General features: G+C 43.8%; 1 protein-coding gene across 5 annotated transcripts; it reads right to left on the reverse strand.

Moving 5' to 3' along the window:
• Window positions 1-621: 621 nt before the first annotated feature.
• On the reverse strand, window positions 622-8,607 carry ACOT6 (acyl-CoA thioesterase 6). 5 transcript variants are annotated; one of them, XM_082855214.1, is made up of 4 exons: window positions 7,751-8,607; window positions 5,582-5,784; window positions 3,181-3,754; window positions 622-701 (listed from the first exon to the last, which is right to left on the reverse strand). In XM_082855214.1, exons 1-4 carry the CDS (start codon window positions 8,205-8,207, stop codon window positions 628-630), a joined length of 1,308 nt encoding a protein of 435 aa, XP_082711340.1. In that variant the 5' UTR covers window positions 8,208-8,607; the 3' UTR covers window positions 622-627. The 5 variants fall into 5 exon arrangements, 3 of the variants coding, with proteins under 3 accessions (XP_082711340.1, XP_082711339.1, XP_082711338.1); XR_014326765.1 differs by lacking the exon at window positions 622-701 and having other exon boundaries at window positions 3,100-3,302; window positions 7,713-8,607; XM_082855213.1 differs by lacking the exon at window positions 622-701 and having other exon boundaries at window positions 3,100-3,302.
• Window positions 8,608-19,063: the final 10,456 nt, after the last annotated feature.

The raw sequence follows: 19,063 nt of genomic DNA on the forward strand, positions 1-19,063 counted from the left end.
CCTGAAAAAACAGAATGCTTCCCACAGGCTTTTATCTTTCCAGTGTGCAAAGACCATTTAAAATGAATGTACACAATAGCTTAACCATGATACTCTGAAAGAATTAAGAAGTGTTTGTGGTTTTCAGTTTGCTGAAAATTGTAACAGGTTTATACAAATATTTCTTAAAGGATCAGTGGTTGACAAAAACATGTATCAATATTTGCTTTCAAAATGGTTCATTGGCCTTTCTCATCCTGATGGAAGTACATTCAAGGGCATTAGGCGTACAAACACAAGCAGAACAATGGGCTGAATTTGGTTATATTTTCTGATTTTTTTGTTTTTGAATATATGATCCAACTTTTTTTTTTTTTTGGCTGTGTTGGGTCTTTATTTCTGTGCGTGGGCTTTCTTTAGTTGCGGCGAGCGGGGGCCACTCTTCATCGCGGTGCGTGGGCATCTCACTGTCGCGGCCTCTGTTGCGGAGCACAAGCTCCAGACACGTAGGCTCAGTAGTTGTGGCTCACGGGCCTAGTTGCTCCGCGGCATGTGGGATCTTCCCAGACCAGGGCTCGAACCCGTGTCCCCTGCATCGGCAGGCAGACTCTAAACCACTGCGCCACCAGGGAAGCCCTGTTGTTGTTTTTAAGTGTCTCCAACTAAGTTTCTTTTAGGCTTCAACCTCTTTGAGCCACTAAGCATCAAGGAAAAATTACTGACTGTCATTGAAAAACAAAAATCAGTATGTTAAAAAACGGTTCCTTATTTCTTATTTTAAGTCTAAACTCTCCATCTCCCTCTCATGGGTGGGTCAAATAGTGGGCAGTGGGGGGCGCGCTGGTCACACCCCTGTGTCTGTGATGCCTGTGGCAAAAAGACTGCTGGAATAGGTCTCTGTGGTGAGGAGAGCTCAATAAAATGGTGGTTTCCAAAATAAATACATAAATCTGAACTCTCCAATTTGGCTTATGGAGCCTCCATTATGGGACCCTAACTTATCCTTGACTTTCCAGCTAAGTAATCCTCACCAGTCAGCTCTGCACTATTTGAGCTTCTCTCCTCAGGTTGGAAGGCTGTAGAGCCAAATGGTTAATGAAGGCCATGGACTTTGGAGTTGGACTGGCCCAGTTCTCTCATCAACCAGATATATTTCTTAACCCTCCTGGGTCTCAATTTCCTCATCTGAAATAATAAGAGCTAATATTTGAGAGTTTAAATATGTTACGTGCTTTACTTGGATGACCTAATTTAATCACAACAGCCCAATGAAGTAGTTTCTATTCTTATCACTATAATTATCCCCACTTTATAGATGAGGAAATCGAGGCTTAGAGAGGTTAATAACTTACCCAAGGTCACACAGTAAGCGATGGAGCCTGGGATTTATATCTACTGTAGAGGCAACCTTGAGGGTACTACCCTTTACATCATTTAATGTTTCTTAGTAAGACAGCCTTTGGGAGAAACTGATTTCTAAGCTTTGATTTTATGAAGGCTGTAAATTTTGTGTAACTGATTAGGTTTCCTTCTCTGCATAAACCACTAGAAAACAAATGACTGAACGAGTGGCCCAATCAAGGCAAGTATATAGGCCTCATAATAAGCACTATTGTATTGACCTCATTTCTGGCTCCATTTTATGGATACCTTTTCTGTTTCTCCCTTTTAATTCACATTTACCATATTTTAGGTAGCTTTGTAACAACCTGAAATTCTTTTTCAAATCTTAGAGACAGGGGGCCATATATGATCAACTCTGAGGGGAAAGTGACCAAATATCTTAGTCAGTATAGGGCATTCCAAGGCTACTTTATTAGTAAGGAAGAAATTAGGATGTAGGGCCATCCCTACACCTAGTGCTTTAGTACACAGATATGTTTAGTCATCACCCTCATGTTTAAGCTTCTGGTGTTACCTTTCCGCCCCTCACTTCTCTCACCCTCCCAGCCATTTTCCTTATAACTTCTTCCTATGATACCCCAGCCCAAAGGCATCTCTAGAGTAGCAGGACCACCTCAGAGTGAGTTAAAGCACAGGCTCTAAGGATTCAAATCACAGAAAATTATACTCATAGTGAATAAATACACTCAACACGTATTTTTAACAATTGGTCAAAATTAAGTAAGGAACCCTTCTCATTAGATTAAGATCTAATGGGCATTTGCTTGAATAGACTCAAATTGGTGAAAGACAGTATGTGCCCAGCAAGCCAAGTGATGTGTCTCAGAAAAATATTCTTGCACTCAGGGAAGACCCTCTGCTCTGGTCTCATGACTCTAGATAGTGCCCAGTATAAGGCAATGGATTGAGATAGACGGATCCCAGTCCTTCCCAGTGGAATGTAATAGGAACCGATGGTACCAGGAAGAAGTCTAATTTGTCAGGCATAACCTGACATCCAAAGATGAAGTCCTGAAAATCTATTGGCATCAAGGCATTTCTCTAGGTAGCCAAGTACTGAGATTGAGAATTCAGACGGTAAATACAGAGGAAGTATATCAACAGTATATATCAATAAACTGTTTTGCTTACAGCAATTTTTTTTGGTAAAGGATTCAATTTTACTTTGTAAAGTATCCTTTGAATTTTAAATTCAAAATTTGTAAAGGATACTTTATCAGTAAGGAAGAAATCGAAGTCTAGGGCCTCATTCATAAAATAAAAGCAAAGCTTAGGATACTAAGTATGTCAATGCCTCCAATCTTCAAAGTGGGGTTCAGAAACAAGAACGAAGCAGAGTCCATTCCTTAAGGGGCTCAAGTGCGCAGGTTCCCAAGGTTCAGACATGGTCAGTTAGGACCCAAAGAGTATATGGGACTCTTAGCAGTACAAAAGCTCAGTCCTCAGAACCAGAACAGAAGGCCAAATCTAGGCCAGCAGTTGAGACTTGGGCAGGCACTTCTTACATTTTTCCTGCTTAAGGTTAAGATTGGTCCTACAGATAAGATCAGAGTTAAGCCTATACACTGGGAAAAGTTCAGGGGAGAAAGGGATGGACCCAGCAGTGAAGAGAGTAGTGTTGCTAAGGCTCAGAATCCAGTAGGACCTGACAATGAAGCTGAGATGGTTGCTTTGTTACAAAAAGGTTCCTAGGTTCTCTGGAAAACCTAATACATGTTGTATGACTAGGATTTTTATTAACAGTATATGGTCTATGATTACAATGTTACAATTTGCTGGGCTTGACAGATTTTTTACCCTTGAGGTGTTTATGGAAGAAAGTTTGGATTTGCTGCCAGGCATCTACCTGTGCCCTTGAGTGAGCCTTTGGCTCACCTCCATAGAATACTGGTTGGTCCAAAACCGCATGCACAGAGGCTCTACAAAGAGGAAAATAAGGCGGATCAATACAATGGCCAGTTCCTGGGTAGTAGATTATCTGGGGTCTGTCTTTCCCATGGGCTTGTAACCGTTCAGAGGCTATCTGAGCATAGAATTCACTCTTCCAGTTATGATCATCCATGCCAACGATAAACAGGAAGGGTCCCTGGGCCTTTTCCAATGGAATAAGACTTCGGTGGTTGGGTTTCTCCAGTGGGTCATTCCAAATATCCTCCAAATTCAAAAGGCCTGACTCAGTGATTTTATATTTTCCTGGGTCACTGCTGAGATTAGGAATAATCATATCCTTGTAATGCAGAGGAGCTATTGTGTTGGCCACACAGGCATTAATAACTGCAGTAGCTGTGATGCCCTTCAAGAAAGAGGCCATTGAGAGACACAGGTCACCTCCTTTGGAGAAGCCAAGAAGCCCAACACTAGGGCCTTTCACCTGATGAAAAGAGAGAAAGAAAGAGAGAGAGAACAAGTCTAGAATTCATAAAGGGAGAACTTAAACTGTGATTTACATTGTCTAGGCAGCTTTCTCAAATGTCATTTGCTTTCCTTTCTTATGCAACAATCCACAAAGTTCAAACGTATCTTCTAATAAGCAAATCAATTTTTTTTTTTTGGCTGCGCTGGCACGGCATGCAGGATCTTAGTTCCCTGACCAGGGATTGAACCCGTGTCCCCTCCATTGGGAGCACGGAATCTTTACCACTGGACTAACATGGAAGTCCCAAACAAATCAATTAATTTCCTGGTACACAGGCCCTCCACTAACATTTATGGTGACTAGGTCAAGAGTACACACAGAGGCCCATATACCCTATACCTAAATACTTAAAAGTTATAAATATTTGAAAATTAAATAAAATGTATTCTTTTCTGCTACCTTGATAAATATACCTCCATAACAACTTATAAGGTCAGGTTCAAATTTCATATCTTAGAACTTCCTGGAGTTCTGTACTAGAACATGGCATGGGGGGAGTGCCCGCCCCTGGTCCTAGTCCCTGGTCCTTGGCCAACTCTCTTTCTCTTCCCATCCCTGCCTGGCTCCATCATGTACCATAAGGGCCCTCTCACACATGCGTTTGGACACCCTAGCCTATATGTTTAAGGCCTAGGTGTATTCACATTAATGGACCCAGAGAAGAGGCATAGGGCTTGGAAGCAGGATCAGAGCTGGTTGGAAGATAATTGTGGGGTTCCAGATCCAAAGGGCATGGTGTGAGGGGCACATGGCTTCCAGGTAGACACATTCCCTTGGCCCCTCAAACTCCGCACCCTGTGGTCAGGGATGCAGCCAAAGGAAGGCCAGAGAGTGGTCATCTAAAACAAAAGGTCCAGAGCAGAAGCCCCTCTTGCCTAGCTCTAAGGGCAGAACTGATAGTATATATTGGTCTCTTCTTGTTCCTGGGGCCTTATATCCCATAAATAAACCAGTCATCACAGTTCATGATCATCTAGGTTTTAGCAGCTCTATTGAGACCAGTCCCTGAATTCTAACAGAGTTAGACCTTGCAGTACATCTTACTCCTTAACATTAGAATGTTTGGGTTTCTTTAAGTCTAGATAGTAGCAAAGACTATGTATTCCATTGATAATCATACCAAAATGTTTTAATTAATTTTTCCAGTGTCATATAAGAACTTTCTTTACAAAACCACAATACCATTAACACACTTAACAAAATTAATGGTTCCTTAATATCATCGAATACACACCCCTATTCAAATGTCACCAATTGTCTCAAAAATCTCTTTACAGTCACTTTTTTCTCTATACATTTACATTAATCTTTTTTTTTTTTTTTTGGGCCGTGCTGCACAGCATGCGGGATCTTAGTTCCCCAACCAGGGATCAAACCCCCATCCCCTGCAGCAGAAGCGCAGAGTCTTAACCACTGGACTACTGGGGAAGTCCCTACCTTACTCTTACAAATGAGAAAAACTGAATTCCAGAAAGGGAAACTGCCTTATTCAGGATTATAATGCCACTTGGTGGTAGACACAGAACCAGAACTTAAGGTTAGTAACTTCTTAGTCTAGCTCTTTGAATTCTGGTCAAGAACTAAAGGGAACTAAACAGTTGAGTCTTAAGGGATTGGAGCGAGATGGGCAGAAACGAAAATAATAATCCTAACAACTTTTGAAGGAGCCTTTGTGTCTCATGGCATATTTCCAGCCCTGGGTGTCCTGGTAGAGCTTTTGGATCCAGCCCTGTGTCTGCACTACCCCCTCTCCTCTGCATTCAGGTGAGCACCAGAACCCACCTTTGGATGTTGCAGCATGAAGTCCACAGCTTCTTCAAAGTACTCCAGGCACACGTTATTCAAATATTTAGGGAGGTCTTCAAATCTGAAATAAGCCAGAGCGAGCACAGCAAAACCATGTCCAGCCAGGAGGCTGGCCCTGTATTCACAAAGGCCACCACCACTTCCAAAAAGATCGAGGATTCCAGGGAATGGTCCTGTGCCTGGAGAACACCACAAATCATCAGGAGTTTTAGACACTCAAAAGACATTCTTGGGTTTCAGATTTTGGCAGTCAGCAAAGAGAAGTTTTTAAAGCAAGGAAGGTTGTGGGTGGGAGTTTGGTGGAAAAGGACTCTTTTTACTTTGTCTTTTTTTTTTTAATAAACTTTGGGGAGAAGGGAGGGGGGAAAAGTGCCTTATTTTCTCCGCAATTTTTCATATATTTGCAAAAAACAACAACGATAATGTAAACCAAATTAGAAATAACATAAGATGAAATGTACATTTTCCACCAAATTTTCCTCAAAAAAACCCCCCAGAAACTGAGAATGCTTTGACAGCTGTAAAGCGCTCTACATATACAGGGGATTATTAGAATATACTCCCCACCTCCTTTACACCCTCTGCTCCAGCCTTAAAGAACGCCATTCCTAAATGTGCTATGCTCTCTTTGGCCCTGAAAATGGTGTACACTATTCTCCTCCCCTCTCCACCATTTCTGAACTGGTTGACTCATCAGTCTTCAAATCTAACTTTAGAGCTCCCTTCCTGGAAGACTTCCCAGATGCCCTCCAAGGCTGAGTTGAATTACATAGCCTTTTATATGTTCCCACCAGCACCCTGGGCCTGTACCTCCCCTATCATAGCACTTACCACACTTACAGATCCAAGTATAGTTGCCGGTATCCTCTATTAGGCGGTAGGTACAGTGAGGCCCATGTCTGAATTTGCTAGCTACTGTATGTAGCATAGTCCTTGATTTAACACATATTTGTTAAATAATTGAACTTTTCTGCATTATTTACAAAAAGCCTTTGAGTCAGAAAACAATACATTTTAAATGGGCCACAGAGTAGATACTAAAATAGTTAACAACTGACTTGATTGAAATATCGCAGCTGGGCAGTGAAAGATTTTTTTTTTTGAAATATTTTTTAAAAAATTAAAGTCTTTAGGAGATTCTTATTGAATCAGTCAGTATGATTTATTGAGCTCTTATTATATCCCTGTGTAAGCCTCTAGGCATACAGAGATATGGAGATGTGTAAGTGCCAATTCCAGACCCAGGGGTTCACAGTTGAGTGGGCAGTGCTAGTTAAGGCTGTGAATTGCTGAAGAGCTGTAAGAATAAAGCAGGGCCTCCTGTTTTGGAGAATAATCACAGAATTCAGTTTAGGAATTCTGTGAGCAGTGGCAACTCCAGCATTTCTATATAGCAGGGGTTTCAGTCAGGAATGTGGTTGGAAGGGGTGGGTCAGTTGTCTTGTTTACAGGCCACTTTTACCTACCAAGCACCTTGTTTTTACTTAGACTAGGGTTTCTCAACCTTAGCACTATAGACATTTTGAGTAAGATATTTCTTTGTTGTGGGGCTGTCCCGTGGATTGTAGATGTTTAGCACCTACCCACTAGATGCCAATAGCACCCTCTCCAATCGTGACAATCAAAAATGTCTCCAGATATTACCAATTGCCCCTGGAGTGGAAGAGAATCATTCCAGGTTGAGAAACACTGACAGACTGTTTATTATGGGGGAGGGGACCTTCAGGGAGTTTTTTTGTTTGTTTTTTAGTATTATGGGGCACTGCCTCTATCTCTGGGTTTCAGTTTCCTTTGAAGTTTGATGTGAAAGAAGGCCCAAATCACTCCTGCACACCAGCAGAAGTCACTGCCTAATATTAGTAACTGAGACACAGCTGCATGGCTGGCACATAGCAGCATAAATACACTTTTTGAGTACTCTGAATGAACTTTTAGCATATAGCTGAGGGAATGGCAGTACCTCCAGGAAGTGTCCTGAAATTTAGAGGAGAAACTTCCACCCAGAATTCATGATAGACTTTGGAGCTTGGGGACGAATTTAGGGAAGTTCCACAACCACGGGGTTCCCTAGACAGGCAAGGGGCCGCCCAGGGTCTCAGGACTCTACCTGGCTTTCCACAACAGCCTGGGAAGTGGGCTGCTCACCTGGCGGCAGGAAGAGCGTGGCGCGCACCCGGCCCACGCGCACGGGCTCGCGCCGCACCCCCGGCGCCAGGAAGTCGCGCTCGTTCACCGCCCGGCCCAGGAGCTCTCCGGCTTCCGGGTCGTGGCCATCGAGCACCTCCAGCTCCACGGCGAAGGGCGTCTGTACGTCCCGCTTCACCAGCCGCAGCAAGGGCTTCTCGGGCTCTAAAGCCCAGAGGAGCCCCATGGGCTCGAGGCCCGTGAAGCTGCCGCCCAGCGCGGGCGCGCGCTCGAGGTCCAGCTGGCCGTGGGCGTCGGCGCAGTAGCGCGCGTGGGCTCGGAAGAGCTCGTCCTTCTCGTCGCGCAGGGACGCGCGAAGCGTGACCGGCTGCCCCGGGGCCAGGCCGCGCACGGCGATGCGCACGGGCTCGTCCCAGCGGCAGCGGCCCGCAGGCTCCAGCGTCACCGTCGCCGCCATCTGGATCCCAGCAGAGAAGGGGCGGCCCGGCGGAGTCAAGGGTAGGGCCTGGCGTCTCTCCACCTCCCTGGGAGGCAGTCGCAATTGGAACGTTTGCGCTACTCCCGTTGGGCGGCCGAAGGGACACTTGCTAAACCGCTTTGTGAAGTCTCCTGGAGTTTGTGCAGTCCACTACTGCCTGCCTGGAAGAGTATCTGCTAAAATAAGCGTTTTATGGTAATTATTAATCCTGCGGTCCAATATGGAGAGTGTCGAAATAGAAGTACAAAGATTGCTGACAGCTAAAAGATTGGGAAAGATACCGGGCAGTTCCAAGAAGTTTGAGTATTGTTGACTTAAAAAAAATGCACAGCGTGAAGAGTTGTGAGTTAAGTTTTATTTGGGGTTTATTTGGGGCAAAATGAGGACTGCAGCCCTGGAAACAGCATTTCAGATAACTCTGAGAAACTGCTCCAAGGAGGCGGGGGGGGGGGGGCGGGGGGGGCGGGCAGGAGCCAGGATATATGAGTTTTGCAACCAAGGGAAGGTAGTCGGGAACTCAAAAGATTATTGTTAATTAAAGAAAACCAGATATCTCAAGTTAAGGAATTTAGTGCTTTTCTATGTATGGGAAGATGCAAGAGTCTGGGCTCACTGAAATCATTCCTTTGCTATGCGCCTCAGCTATCTGGGGCCAGTACCCTGTATTTTCACATCCTCAGTTTCCTCAGGGCTCATTGCAGGAAGTGGCTGCAGTCTGATGGCTGCTAGATGGCAGGTATTCTTTTCAGCCCTGAGTTTCCTCAGGGCTCACCGGCTCACGTTGGAGGGTTGCAATCGTTGATGACTGTGACATCCTTTGTTTATTGATATGGCAGGAAATATTCCATTAATAAATATCCAGGGCTTCCCTAGTGGTGCAGTGGTTGAGAGTCTGCCTGCCAATGCAGGGGACACGAGTACGTACCCCGGTCCGGGAAGATCCCACGTGCCGCGAAGCGGCGGAGCGGCTGGGCCAGTGAGCCATGGCCGCTGAGCCTGCGCGTCCGCAGCCTGTGCTCCACAACGGGAGAGGCCACAACAGTGAGAGGCCCGCGTACCCCCCCCCCACACACACACACAAATATATATATATTCCATTCGATTTATAAATATTTGATTTATCAGTATTAAAAAGCATCCCAGGTGATTGTAATTAAAGGGATCACTGGAAACATAGTCCTAATCCTACCCTTAACCCTCAATCCTTTACTGAGCCTTTTTCCTAGAGCTAAGGATACCTACAATGGCTTCCAGAGCAGGGAGATGTTTCTGGAGAGAGAACTTCTGGGTTCCAGTCTGATCCTGCTCCTTAATAGCGTGGTGATTCTTAGCAAGTTACATAATTAAGCTTCTGAATCCAGTTTCCTTATCTGTAAAGGATTTTTTTCTTTTTTGCAGTAATTTTAATAATGAGTAATTTTACTATCTGAATTAGGTTTAGGACACCTGTTTAAATCCCACCTTCACAGATTATGACAAATGTTAGAGAATTGAAATATCTTGGAGGCAAGACTGTAAAGGTAAATCGCTGGCTGCCGAGTGAGAGCAAACGGCTGTTGATATTTAAAACGTATTGGGATTGAAAACAATGCTTGTAAAATCAGTCACAGGATTTCAGTCAGAGGTGATTTAGAAAGCTCTTCCTATAGAGAAACAATGTCAGCCATTGTTTAGTTTAGTTTAGTCAGCCATTGTGTTTAGTTAACACAAAATTCATTGTTTTCTGTAATTCTCAGTCAACACCCAGATCCGTCTGCTTTTCTGATAACCCCAAGTGAGAGTTAAAGGGGAAAGAGGCAGGAGGTGGGAACAGACTCCCAGTTATTCCAGTATCCTAGGTGTGGTTTCACTGATGATCCTGGGCCTGGTACTATTTCCTATTACCATTTGGTAGGCCAAGAGAGCTCCACGTTTCTGTTTTTAGCAGCCAGTATCTATCCATTTGAGTATGTTCTTTCTCCAAGATTGCAATACCTTAATTTCAATAATCATCTCATGGTTAATAGTGTTGTATCAATGTTAACTTCCTGATTTTGAAATTTTGTACTATGGTTATGTAAGAAGTTAACATTAAGGGAAATCAAGATGAAGAGTATAGCTGGGCTATTTTTGCAACATTTTTGTAACTCTAAAATTATTGCCAAATAAAAAGTTAAAATACCAGGGAGTGATAAAACCACCCTAGAGGATTCCTTTGGTCCTCTGTGTCCAACTTGTAGGGGTAGTAAAACCTGCTCACCTCAGTCAGATCCTTGCTCTTCCATATCCTTGAACACATAGTCTTTCCCATTTGATTGAAGTTTCCAGGATTTTGCATTATGTCTGATCCTGTATCCAAAATCCCGTGCCTACGGTTTTAAGTAAAAATAAAAGACACATTTTTTATTTTCACCAAAAACTTTTAGAACAACATATTCACCCTTTTGTTCCACTACCTTCTGCCATTTTTCAGGCAACTTCATGATTCCATCTTCCCAAAACTTTTTATCTTTTTGAGCAAAGAACTGTTGCAGGTGCCTTTTACAGTTTTCCAGGGAATTGAAATTTTTTCCATTAAAAGAATTTTGTAAAGACTGAAATAAATGGAATTCCGAAGGTGCAATGTCTGGTGAATACAGCGGATGAATCAGAACTTCCCAGCCAGGGCTTCCCTGGTGGCGCAGTGGTTGGGAGTCCGCCTGCTGATGCAGGGGACGCGGGTTTGTGCCCCGGTCCGGGAGGATCCTACGTGCCGCGGAGCGGCTGGGCCCGTGAGCCATGGCCGCTGAGCCTGCGCGTCCGGAGCCTGTGCTCCGCAATGGGAGAGGCCGCAGCAGTGAGAGGCTCGCGTACCGCAAAAAACAAACAGAACTTCCCAGCCAGGTTGTAACAGTTTTTGTCTGGTCATCAAAGAAACATGTGATCTTGCGTTATCCTGATGGAGGATTATGCGTATTCTGTTGACTAATTCCGGACTCTTTTCATCAAGTGCTGCTTTCATTTGGTCTAATTGAGAGCAGTACTTGTTGGAATTAATCGTTTGGTTTTCCAGAAGGAGCTCATAATAGAGGACTCTCTTCCAATTGCACCGTATACACAACATCACCTTCTTTGGATGAAGACCGGCTTTTGGTGTGGTTGGTGGTGGTTCATTTCACTTGCCCCACCATCTCTTCCGTTCCACATTCTCATACAGTATCCACTTTTTATCACCCGTCACAATTTGTTTTAAAAACGGAATGTTTTTGTTTCGTTTAAATAGAGAATTGCATGTGGAAATACGGTCAAGAAGGGTTTTTTCGCTTAATTTATGTGGACCCCAAACATCAAAGCGATTCACATAACCAAGCTGGAGCAAATGATTTTCAGCGCTTGATTTGGGTATTTTGAGTATGTTGGCTATCTCCCTCGTAATATAACGTCGATTGTTCTCAATTAATGCCTCCACGTGATTGCTATCAACTTCAACTGGTCTACCCGACCGTGGAGCATCATCCAGCAAGAAATCTCCAGCACGAAACTCGACAAACCATTTTTGACATGTTCAGTCAGCCGTAGCACCTTCTCCATACGCTGCACAAATCTTTTTTGTGTGTTTCAGTTGCGTTTTTACCTTTCTTGAAATAATAAAGCATAATACGCTAAAAATGTTGTTTTTCTTCCATCTTCAATATTAAAATGGCTACACAAAAATTCACCAGTTTTGATAAGTTTTTTTTTCATGCACGCTGGTATGTCAGCTGTCATAATACAATCTAACAGAATTGTTTCGAATGAAGTTAAAGACGACTAAGCACTACTAGAGTCATCTTATGGGAAAAAACGAACAAACTTTTTGGCTAACCCAATATATAACGTGCTCCTATTATGGGTACATAAATGTTTACAGATGTTATGTCCTCTTTCTGGATTGACACTTTTATTATCATAGACTGTTCTTTGTTTTGTTACAGTCTTTGTTTTAAAGTCTCTTTTGTGTGATATAATTATTGCCACCCCAGCTTTCTTTTCCTTTCCATTGCATCTTTTTACATCCCTTCACTATCAGTCTGTAAGTGTCTTTGTGTTTGAAGTGAGTCACTTGTAGGCAGCATATAGAAGGGTCTTGTTTTTTATTCAGCCACCTTATATCTTTTGATTGGCAAATATACATTACATTTAAAGTAATTATTGGTAGTTATACACTTTTTGCCATTTTGTTAACTGTCTTCTCATTCTTTTTGTAGTTCCTCTCTGTTCCTTTTCTCTCTTTCTCTCTTCCCTTGTGGTTTGACTGTTTTCTTAGTGTTATGTTTAGATTCCTTTCTCATTTTCCTTTATATATTTACTATAAGTTTTCTCTTTGTGGTTACCATGAAGTTCACATATAACACCTTATGTATATAACAGTCTTTATTTAAGTTGATAGTAACTTAATTTTGAACACATTCCAAAGCTTTATATTTTTACTCCCCCCTGTGCTTTATATCTTTGATGACACATTTTACATCTTCTAATGTATCCCTTAACTATGGTATTTTCATTAATTTTAATACTTTTGTCTTTTGCCCTTTATAAGTGATTGATCTACTACCTTTATTATTTATTTACATATTCCAGTGAGATTTTTACTTATATATGTTTTCTTTTTATTCGTTAGTGCCTCTTCTTTTTAGCTTAGGGGAGTTCCTTTAACATTTGCTGCATTTGCCGAAGGCCAGTTTAGTGGTGATGAACTCCTCTACTTTTGCTTACCTGGAATACTCTTAATGTGTCCTTCAATTCTGAATGATAACCTTGCTGGGTAGAGAATTTTCAGTTGGCAGTTTTTTCCTTTCAGCCCTTTGAGTATATCATGCTACTCTCTTCTGGCCTATAAAGTTTCTGCTGAAAAGTCTGTTCATAGACCTATGGTGTTTCCTTTGTACATAATAGGTTGCTTTTCTCTTGCTGCTTTTAAGATTCTCTCTCTTTAACTGTTACCATTTTAATTATAATGTATCTTGGTGTGATTCTCTTTGGGGACATCTTACTTGGAATTCTCTAGGCTTCCTGGACCTGGATGTCTCTTTCCTTCCCAGATGAGGAAGTTTTCAGCCATTATTTCTTCAAATATTTTTTCTGGCCCTTTCTCTCTCTCCTCTCCATCTGGGACCCCTATAATGCAAATGTTTTTCTGCTTGATGTTGTCCCAGAGATGCCTTATGGTATCCCTGCTTCTTTTAATTCTTTTTCTCATTTTTCTGCTCTGAGTGTTTTCCATTGCTTTGTCTTCCATGTCATTGATTCGTGCTGTTTCATCCATTCTGCTGTTGAACCTCTCGTGTATTTTTCAGTTATAACCTTTAGTACTTTTTATATTTTCTCTCTCTCTTTGTTAAAGTTCTCCTGTGTTCATCTATTCTCCTGAGATTGGTGAGCATCTTTATGACCATTATTTTTGCTTTTATTTATTTTCATTTATTTATTTAATTTTTGACTGCATTGGGTCTTCATTGCTGTGCGTGGGCTCTCTCTAGTTGCAGTGAGCTGGGGCTACTCTTCATTGCAGTGCGCAGGCTTCTCATTGCAGTGGCTTCTCTTGTTGTGGAGCATGGGCTCTAGATACCCGGGCTTCAGTAGTTGCAGCACCTGGATTCAGTATTTGTGGCCCGTGGGCTCAGTAGTTGTGGCACACGGGCTCTAGAGCACAGGCTCAGTAGTCATGGCACATGGGCTTAGTTGCTCTGCAGCATGTGGAATCTTCCCAGACCAAGGATTGAACCTGTGTCCCCTGCATTGGCAGGCAGATTCTTAACTGCCCCTGGCCAGGCCGGGGCTCACTGGAGTGGGGTGGGCTGGCAACCCACGGCGGGAGTGCGAGCCCGGGACCAGGCCGTGCCCCGTGGAAACGCGCTACATGGACATACACGGTGCTGGCCTTGCTCCTGTTCTCAGTGCCAGTTCTGATGGCTGGTGATGTTTGCACCTGAAAATAAAGGGGTGTTGTGCCTCTGCCTATGGCCATTATTTTAAACTATCAGGTCAGTGTTTTTAATCTCAACTTCATAAAGGTCTTTTTCTGGGTATTTGCCTTGGTCTTTGGTTTGGAACAAATTCCTGTCTCCTCATTTTGCCTCTCAGTGTTACATGTAATTAGGCGAAATGGCTAGCGCCCTCACTCTCGAAAGAGTGGTCCTGGGTAGGAGCTGTTCTGTGTGGTCCAGAAGCACAGTCTCTCCTGACCACCAGAGCCAGGCACTCTATGGGCATCACCTGTGTGGGCTGCTTGAGTCTGATGGCTGTGACAGCGTTGCATAGGGCGGGGCTGGGAGCTCTCACCTAGCCAACTGTGGCTCAGCCACTGTGCGGGGAGAGCAGGGTTCAAGTCACTTGCCCAATTCAATTGCGGCTGAGCTGCAGCGTGCGGTGGATGGAACTTGGGGTGCCTGTCCAGGCTGATGACAGCTCAGCTGCTGTCAGGGGAAGGTGGACACTTGCTGGCCCAGTTGTGACTTGTCTGCTGCCTGGGGTGAGCAGGGCTCGGGGTTCTGCCTGGTCCAGTTTTGGCTCAGCTACTCTGCAGAGAGGGTTGCAGCTCCGTCTCTGTGCGGGTTGGGTGGGGCTCAGGGCAGGGTGCCTCCCAGGCCAATTGTGGCTCGGCTGCTGTGTGGGGAGGGCAGGACAATTGCCAGGTTGCATTGCACCTGGGGTTCTGCACGGGGTGGGATGCTCGCCCAGCCTGGTTGTAGTGCAAGGTGGGCAGAGCATGCCCTCCCGTGCTAGCAGGCTAGAGGAAGGGCACCAAAAATGGCTCCTGTAGGCTTGTCACCAGCAACTTAGATTGAGCTTGCAAAAGTGGTGTCCACTAGTGCTTCCGTCCCCAGATAAAGACGCTACCGGTTCTTGTCTTGCTGTCAGCCACTTTAAAGTTAGTAAATGGGTCTACCTCACTTATGGTCTAGGCGCTTTTCAATCTGTTGCTTTTGTGCTGGATCTCAGGGCCAGTGGGTTTGTATGAGAGTCCTCTGAGAGTGGGATCTCTGTTCCCTATGGTTCTGTGATTCTCCTGGTCTTAGTACCAATTGAGTTTCAAAATCAGATTTTTTTCAGGTGTGGGGGTCGTCTTTCCAGTGCTGGCCCCCAGGGTCGGGGTGCCTGATGTGGGGCACAATCCATTCACACCTTGAGGGAGAATTCTGTATTTATGGGATCCCTCCTTATTGTGGGGTCACAGCATCTAGGGTGAGGTCCCAGGTAAGGCCACGTCTGTGCCTCTTCTACGATTTTTGATGTAACTTTGTCTTCTGTTTTGGAGGTGCATGTTCTCAGGTCCTTTTCAGAGGAAAAGTATTCCAACTGTAGCTGTAAATTTGGTATGTCCATGGGAGGAAGTGATTTCAGAGTTTTCCTATGGCATCTTGGACTGCTCCGACTCACATTTGTATCTTTAAACAATGTTTTTTTGTTTTGCCAACTTTTGAGTCTTACGCAAATGAAAACATTATTTTCACTTGGTCAAAGTTAATTTTTATTTAGCTGTATGCAAATCTTATGAGTGCATTCTACTTAAAAAAATAACATCTTTATGTGGTATGATTTATATTCCATAAAACTCATTTACTTAAAGTGCACAGTTCAGTGTTTTTAGTATATTCACAAGGTTGTACAACCATCACCACTACTTAATTCCAGAACATTTTCATCATCCCCCAAAGAATCCCAGTACCCATTAGTAGTCATCTCCATTTCCCCACAACCATCTTTATTTCCAGTCCTGGGTAATCACTAATCTACTTTCTGTCTCTGTAGATTTGTTTATTCTGGGTAGTTCTAATAAAGGAAGTCATAAATATGTAGTCTTTTGTGACTAGCTTCTTTTCCACGTAATGCTGTCAAGTTTCATCCATGTCATAGCATGTATCAGTAACTCCTTCCCTCTTTATTGCTAAATAGTCCATTAAATTGATATGCCAAATTTCATTATCCATTCATCGACTGATGGACATTTGAGTTGTATCCACTTCTTGGCTACTAGGAATACTGTATCAGTGAACAGTCCTGTATTTAAGTTTTTGTGTGTTTTGCAGTTCTCATTTGTTTTGGATACATAACTAGGAACGGGATTGCTGGGTCATACTGCAATTCTGTGTTTAATTTTTGAGGCAAAGCAAGGCTTCCAAAGTGGCTATGCCATTTTACAATCCCACCAGCAGTGTATGAGGGTTCCAATTTCATCACCCCCTCACCAGCACTTTTTCTTCTTTTTTTTTATTGTAGCCATTCTAGTGAATATAAAGTGGTATCTCACTGTGGCTAAATTTGCATTTTCCTGAAGCCTAATGATATTGTTCATCTTTTCATATGCTTATTGGCCATTTGTATATCTTCTCTGGGGAAATGTCTATTCAGAACCATTGCCTACAGAAAAGGGAACCCTCTTGCACTGTTGGTGTGAATGTAAATTGATAGAGCCACTATGGAGAACAGTATGGAGGTTCCTTAAAAAACTAAAAATAGAATTACCTTATGACCCGGCAATACCACTACTGGGCATATAGCCAGAGAAAACCATAATTCAAAAAGACACATGCACCCCAATGTTCATTGCAGCACTATTGACAATAGCCAGATCATGGAAGCAACCTAAATGCCCATCGACAGACAAATGGCTAAAGAAGATGTGGTATATATATACAATGGAATATTACTCAGCCATAAAAAGGAACGAAATTGGGTCATTTGTAGAGACGTGGATGAATCTATAGACTGTCATACAGAGTGAAGTAAGTCAGAAAGAGAAAAACAAATATCGTATATTAACGCATATATGTGGAACCTAGAAAAATGGTATAGATGAACCGGTTTGGAGGGCAGAAACTGAGACACAGATGTAGAGAACAAACATATGACACCAAAGGGGGAAAGAGGCATGGGGTGGGCGTGGGGTGGTGGTGTGATGAATTGGGAGATTGGGGCTGACATATATATAGTAATATGTATAAAATGGATAACTAATAAGAACTTGCTGTATAAAAAAATAAATTAAATAAAATTTTAAAAAATAGCATCTTATTGAATAACGTAATTGGTACTTCAGAGAAATAACTCTCATGTGATGGAAAACCATGCAAAACTTCAGATTATTGAAATACAAGTGCCTATGAAAAGCTAATTTTCTTTAAACTACTGTGTCTTTTTAGGGGAAAATGCTTCCAGAATAAACGATATCATGTGTTTAAAAAATAAGACACTCGCGTTATTCTCAGACGACAAATTAACTAGCAAAGTAAGCCAGTTTAAGTCCAGTCCCTAAATCCACTGTAAGGCTCTCTGCATTAAAGGCCTCACGCACCAGGGGGCAGCAGGAAGCCGCGCAGGCGGCCAGCTCGCTGCCGAGCTCGGCGCAGAGAGAACTGTGCTGCACCTGGGCGGAGGCGGGCGCCGGGCTCAGCTGCACCGCCAGCCGACACGGCGCGTGGTGGACGGTCACCTCCACTTTGAGGGGGTTTTCATCACTCCCCTCGGCATCCTGCAGAGGAGGCATCCTCCGAGCCGGCCGGCGTTAGGCTCCCCAGGAGCACCATGGGCTCCACGCCCCTGAAGTCGCCGCCCAGAGCTCGGAGATCGGTCCCTGGCCGGGTCCAACACCTCCCGCCCCACTGCCGTCCGCCTCATTGTCGGCAGGCGAGAGGAAGAGGCGGCCTCGATCACTGAACCCCAAAGGGCCCCGCTCCCTGGGGCCTAAGCGTTCCACTTTAATACCCAGGAGCTTATTGGTTAGTCCAGTCTTGCGCTTGACGGCCAGGGTCGCGGCCTTTTGGGAGGAAAGGGATGATGTGGAGACAGACTTCCGAAGCTGGACGGGAGTCCCGGGAGTTCGGAGCACGGCCTGAGCCGCCAGTCACTGGGTGCGGGAATCTTTGCGGTGCGGCTTTGAGCGCAGGCACACAGACGTGGCTTTGGCGCAAGGGGAACTGGGCTCAGTAGGCGGGGCGGGGCCGGGAGCAGGGGCGGGGCCGGCCGGAGTGCAGCAGGAGGGGCTGGGCCCGGAGGGGCGTGGCCCGGCGGGAAAAATGCAGGCCGGGTCTCAAGAGGACCTGGACTGGTTCCTGGGGCGTCACTCAGTAAAGAGCTGCAAAAAGGCGCGACTTAGGAGGGCCCGGGGTCGGTTGTGCTTTTGGAGATCCCGAAGTGGGACCGTCCGGAAGAGGCAGGAGCTTATACCTAGCCTACCCTTCGACGTGTCGAGAATGAGAAATTAATGATTTCTGACAAAATGCCTCCGGTCGCCTTCTCTAAAATCCCTCTCTGGCCATCAGGGGACACTGTTCCCTAAACTTAGTTGGAGGCTCCATGTACTAGGCTCCCGCCAAATCCCTTTTCTTGCTTGAGGTTATTTTTGCCTGGATTAATAAAGACTGTTAAAAAAGAAAAAAAGACTGTCGAGATTAAAGTTTAAACGTTTCAGATGAGGCAGAGTACAGATGTATATACACTGTGGAAATAATCTATATTGTCCTGTGGCCTGACATAATTATTAAAAATGTATATTTTTACATGAAGGGAAAAAAACTTACATTATATGACATTTATGGTTTGTTTGTTTTTTAAAAGAAAAAGGCATAGAACTCACAAAATAAAACTGTCCATGTATACAAAATGGTTCTGGAAGGCTACACTTCAAGTTGGTAACAGTAAATACCTCTGGGAGAAGACTGCGATTGAGCAATGAGTTAAGAGGTTTTTAAATTTTATCTGTATTACTTGACTCTTTTACAATGAAGAATGTACTTATATATGTAATTTAAAATTTGTTTTCCAGTATAGAATTCTATCTTAAAATGTACATGTAAAATGAGGTTAATTAACCCAGGTAAAACCATTCTATTAAACTG

This window comes from Leucopleurus acutus (genome assembly GCF_964270905.1).
Source record: "Leucopleurus acutus genome assembly, chromosome: 1".
NCBI lineage: Eukaryota > Metazoa > Chordata > Mammalia > Artiodactyla > Delphinidae > Leucopleurus > Leucopleurus acutus.

Coding starts and splice junctions, on each gene's coding strand:
- ACOT6 (XM_082855214.1), bottom strand. CDS start 8,207: ATGGCGGCGACGGTGACGCTGGAGCCTGCGGGCCGCTGCCGCTGGGAC. Junction 5,785..7,750: donor CACGCTCTTCCTGCCGCCAG/GTGAGCAGCCCA, acceptor GGTGTTCTCCAG/GCACAGGACCATTCCCTGGA. Junction 702..3,180: donor CTTCCATAAACACCTCAAGG/GTAAAAAATCTG, acceptor TTTCAATGACAG/TCAGTAATTTTTCCTTGATG.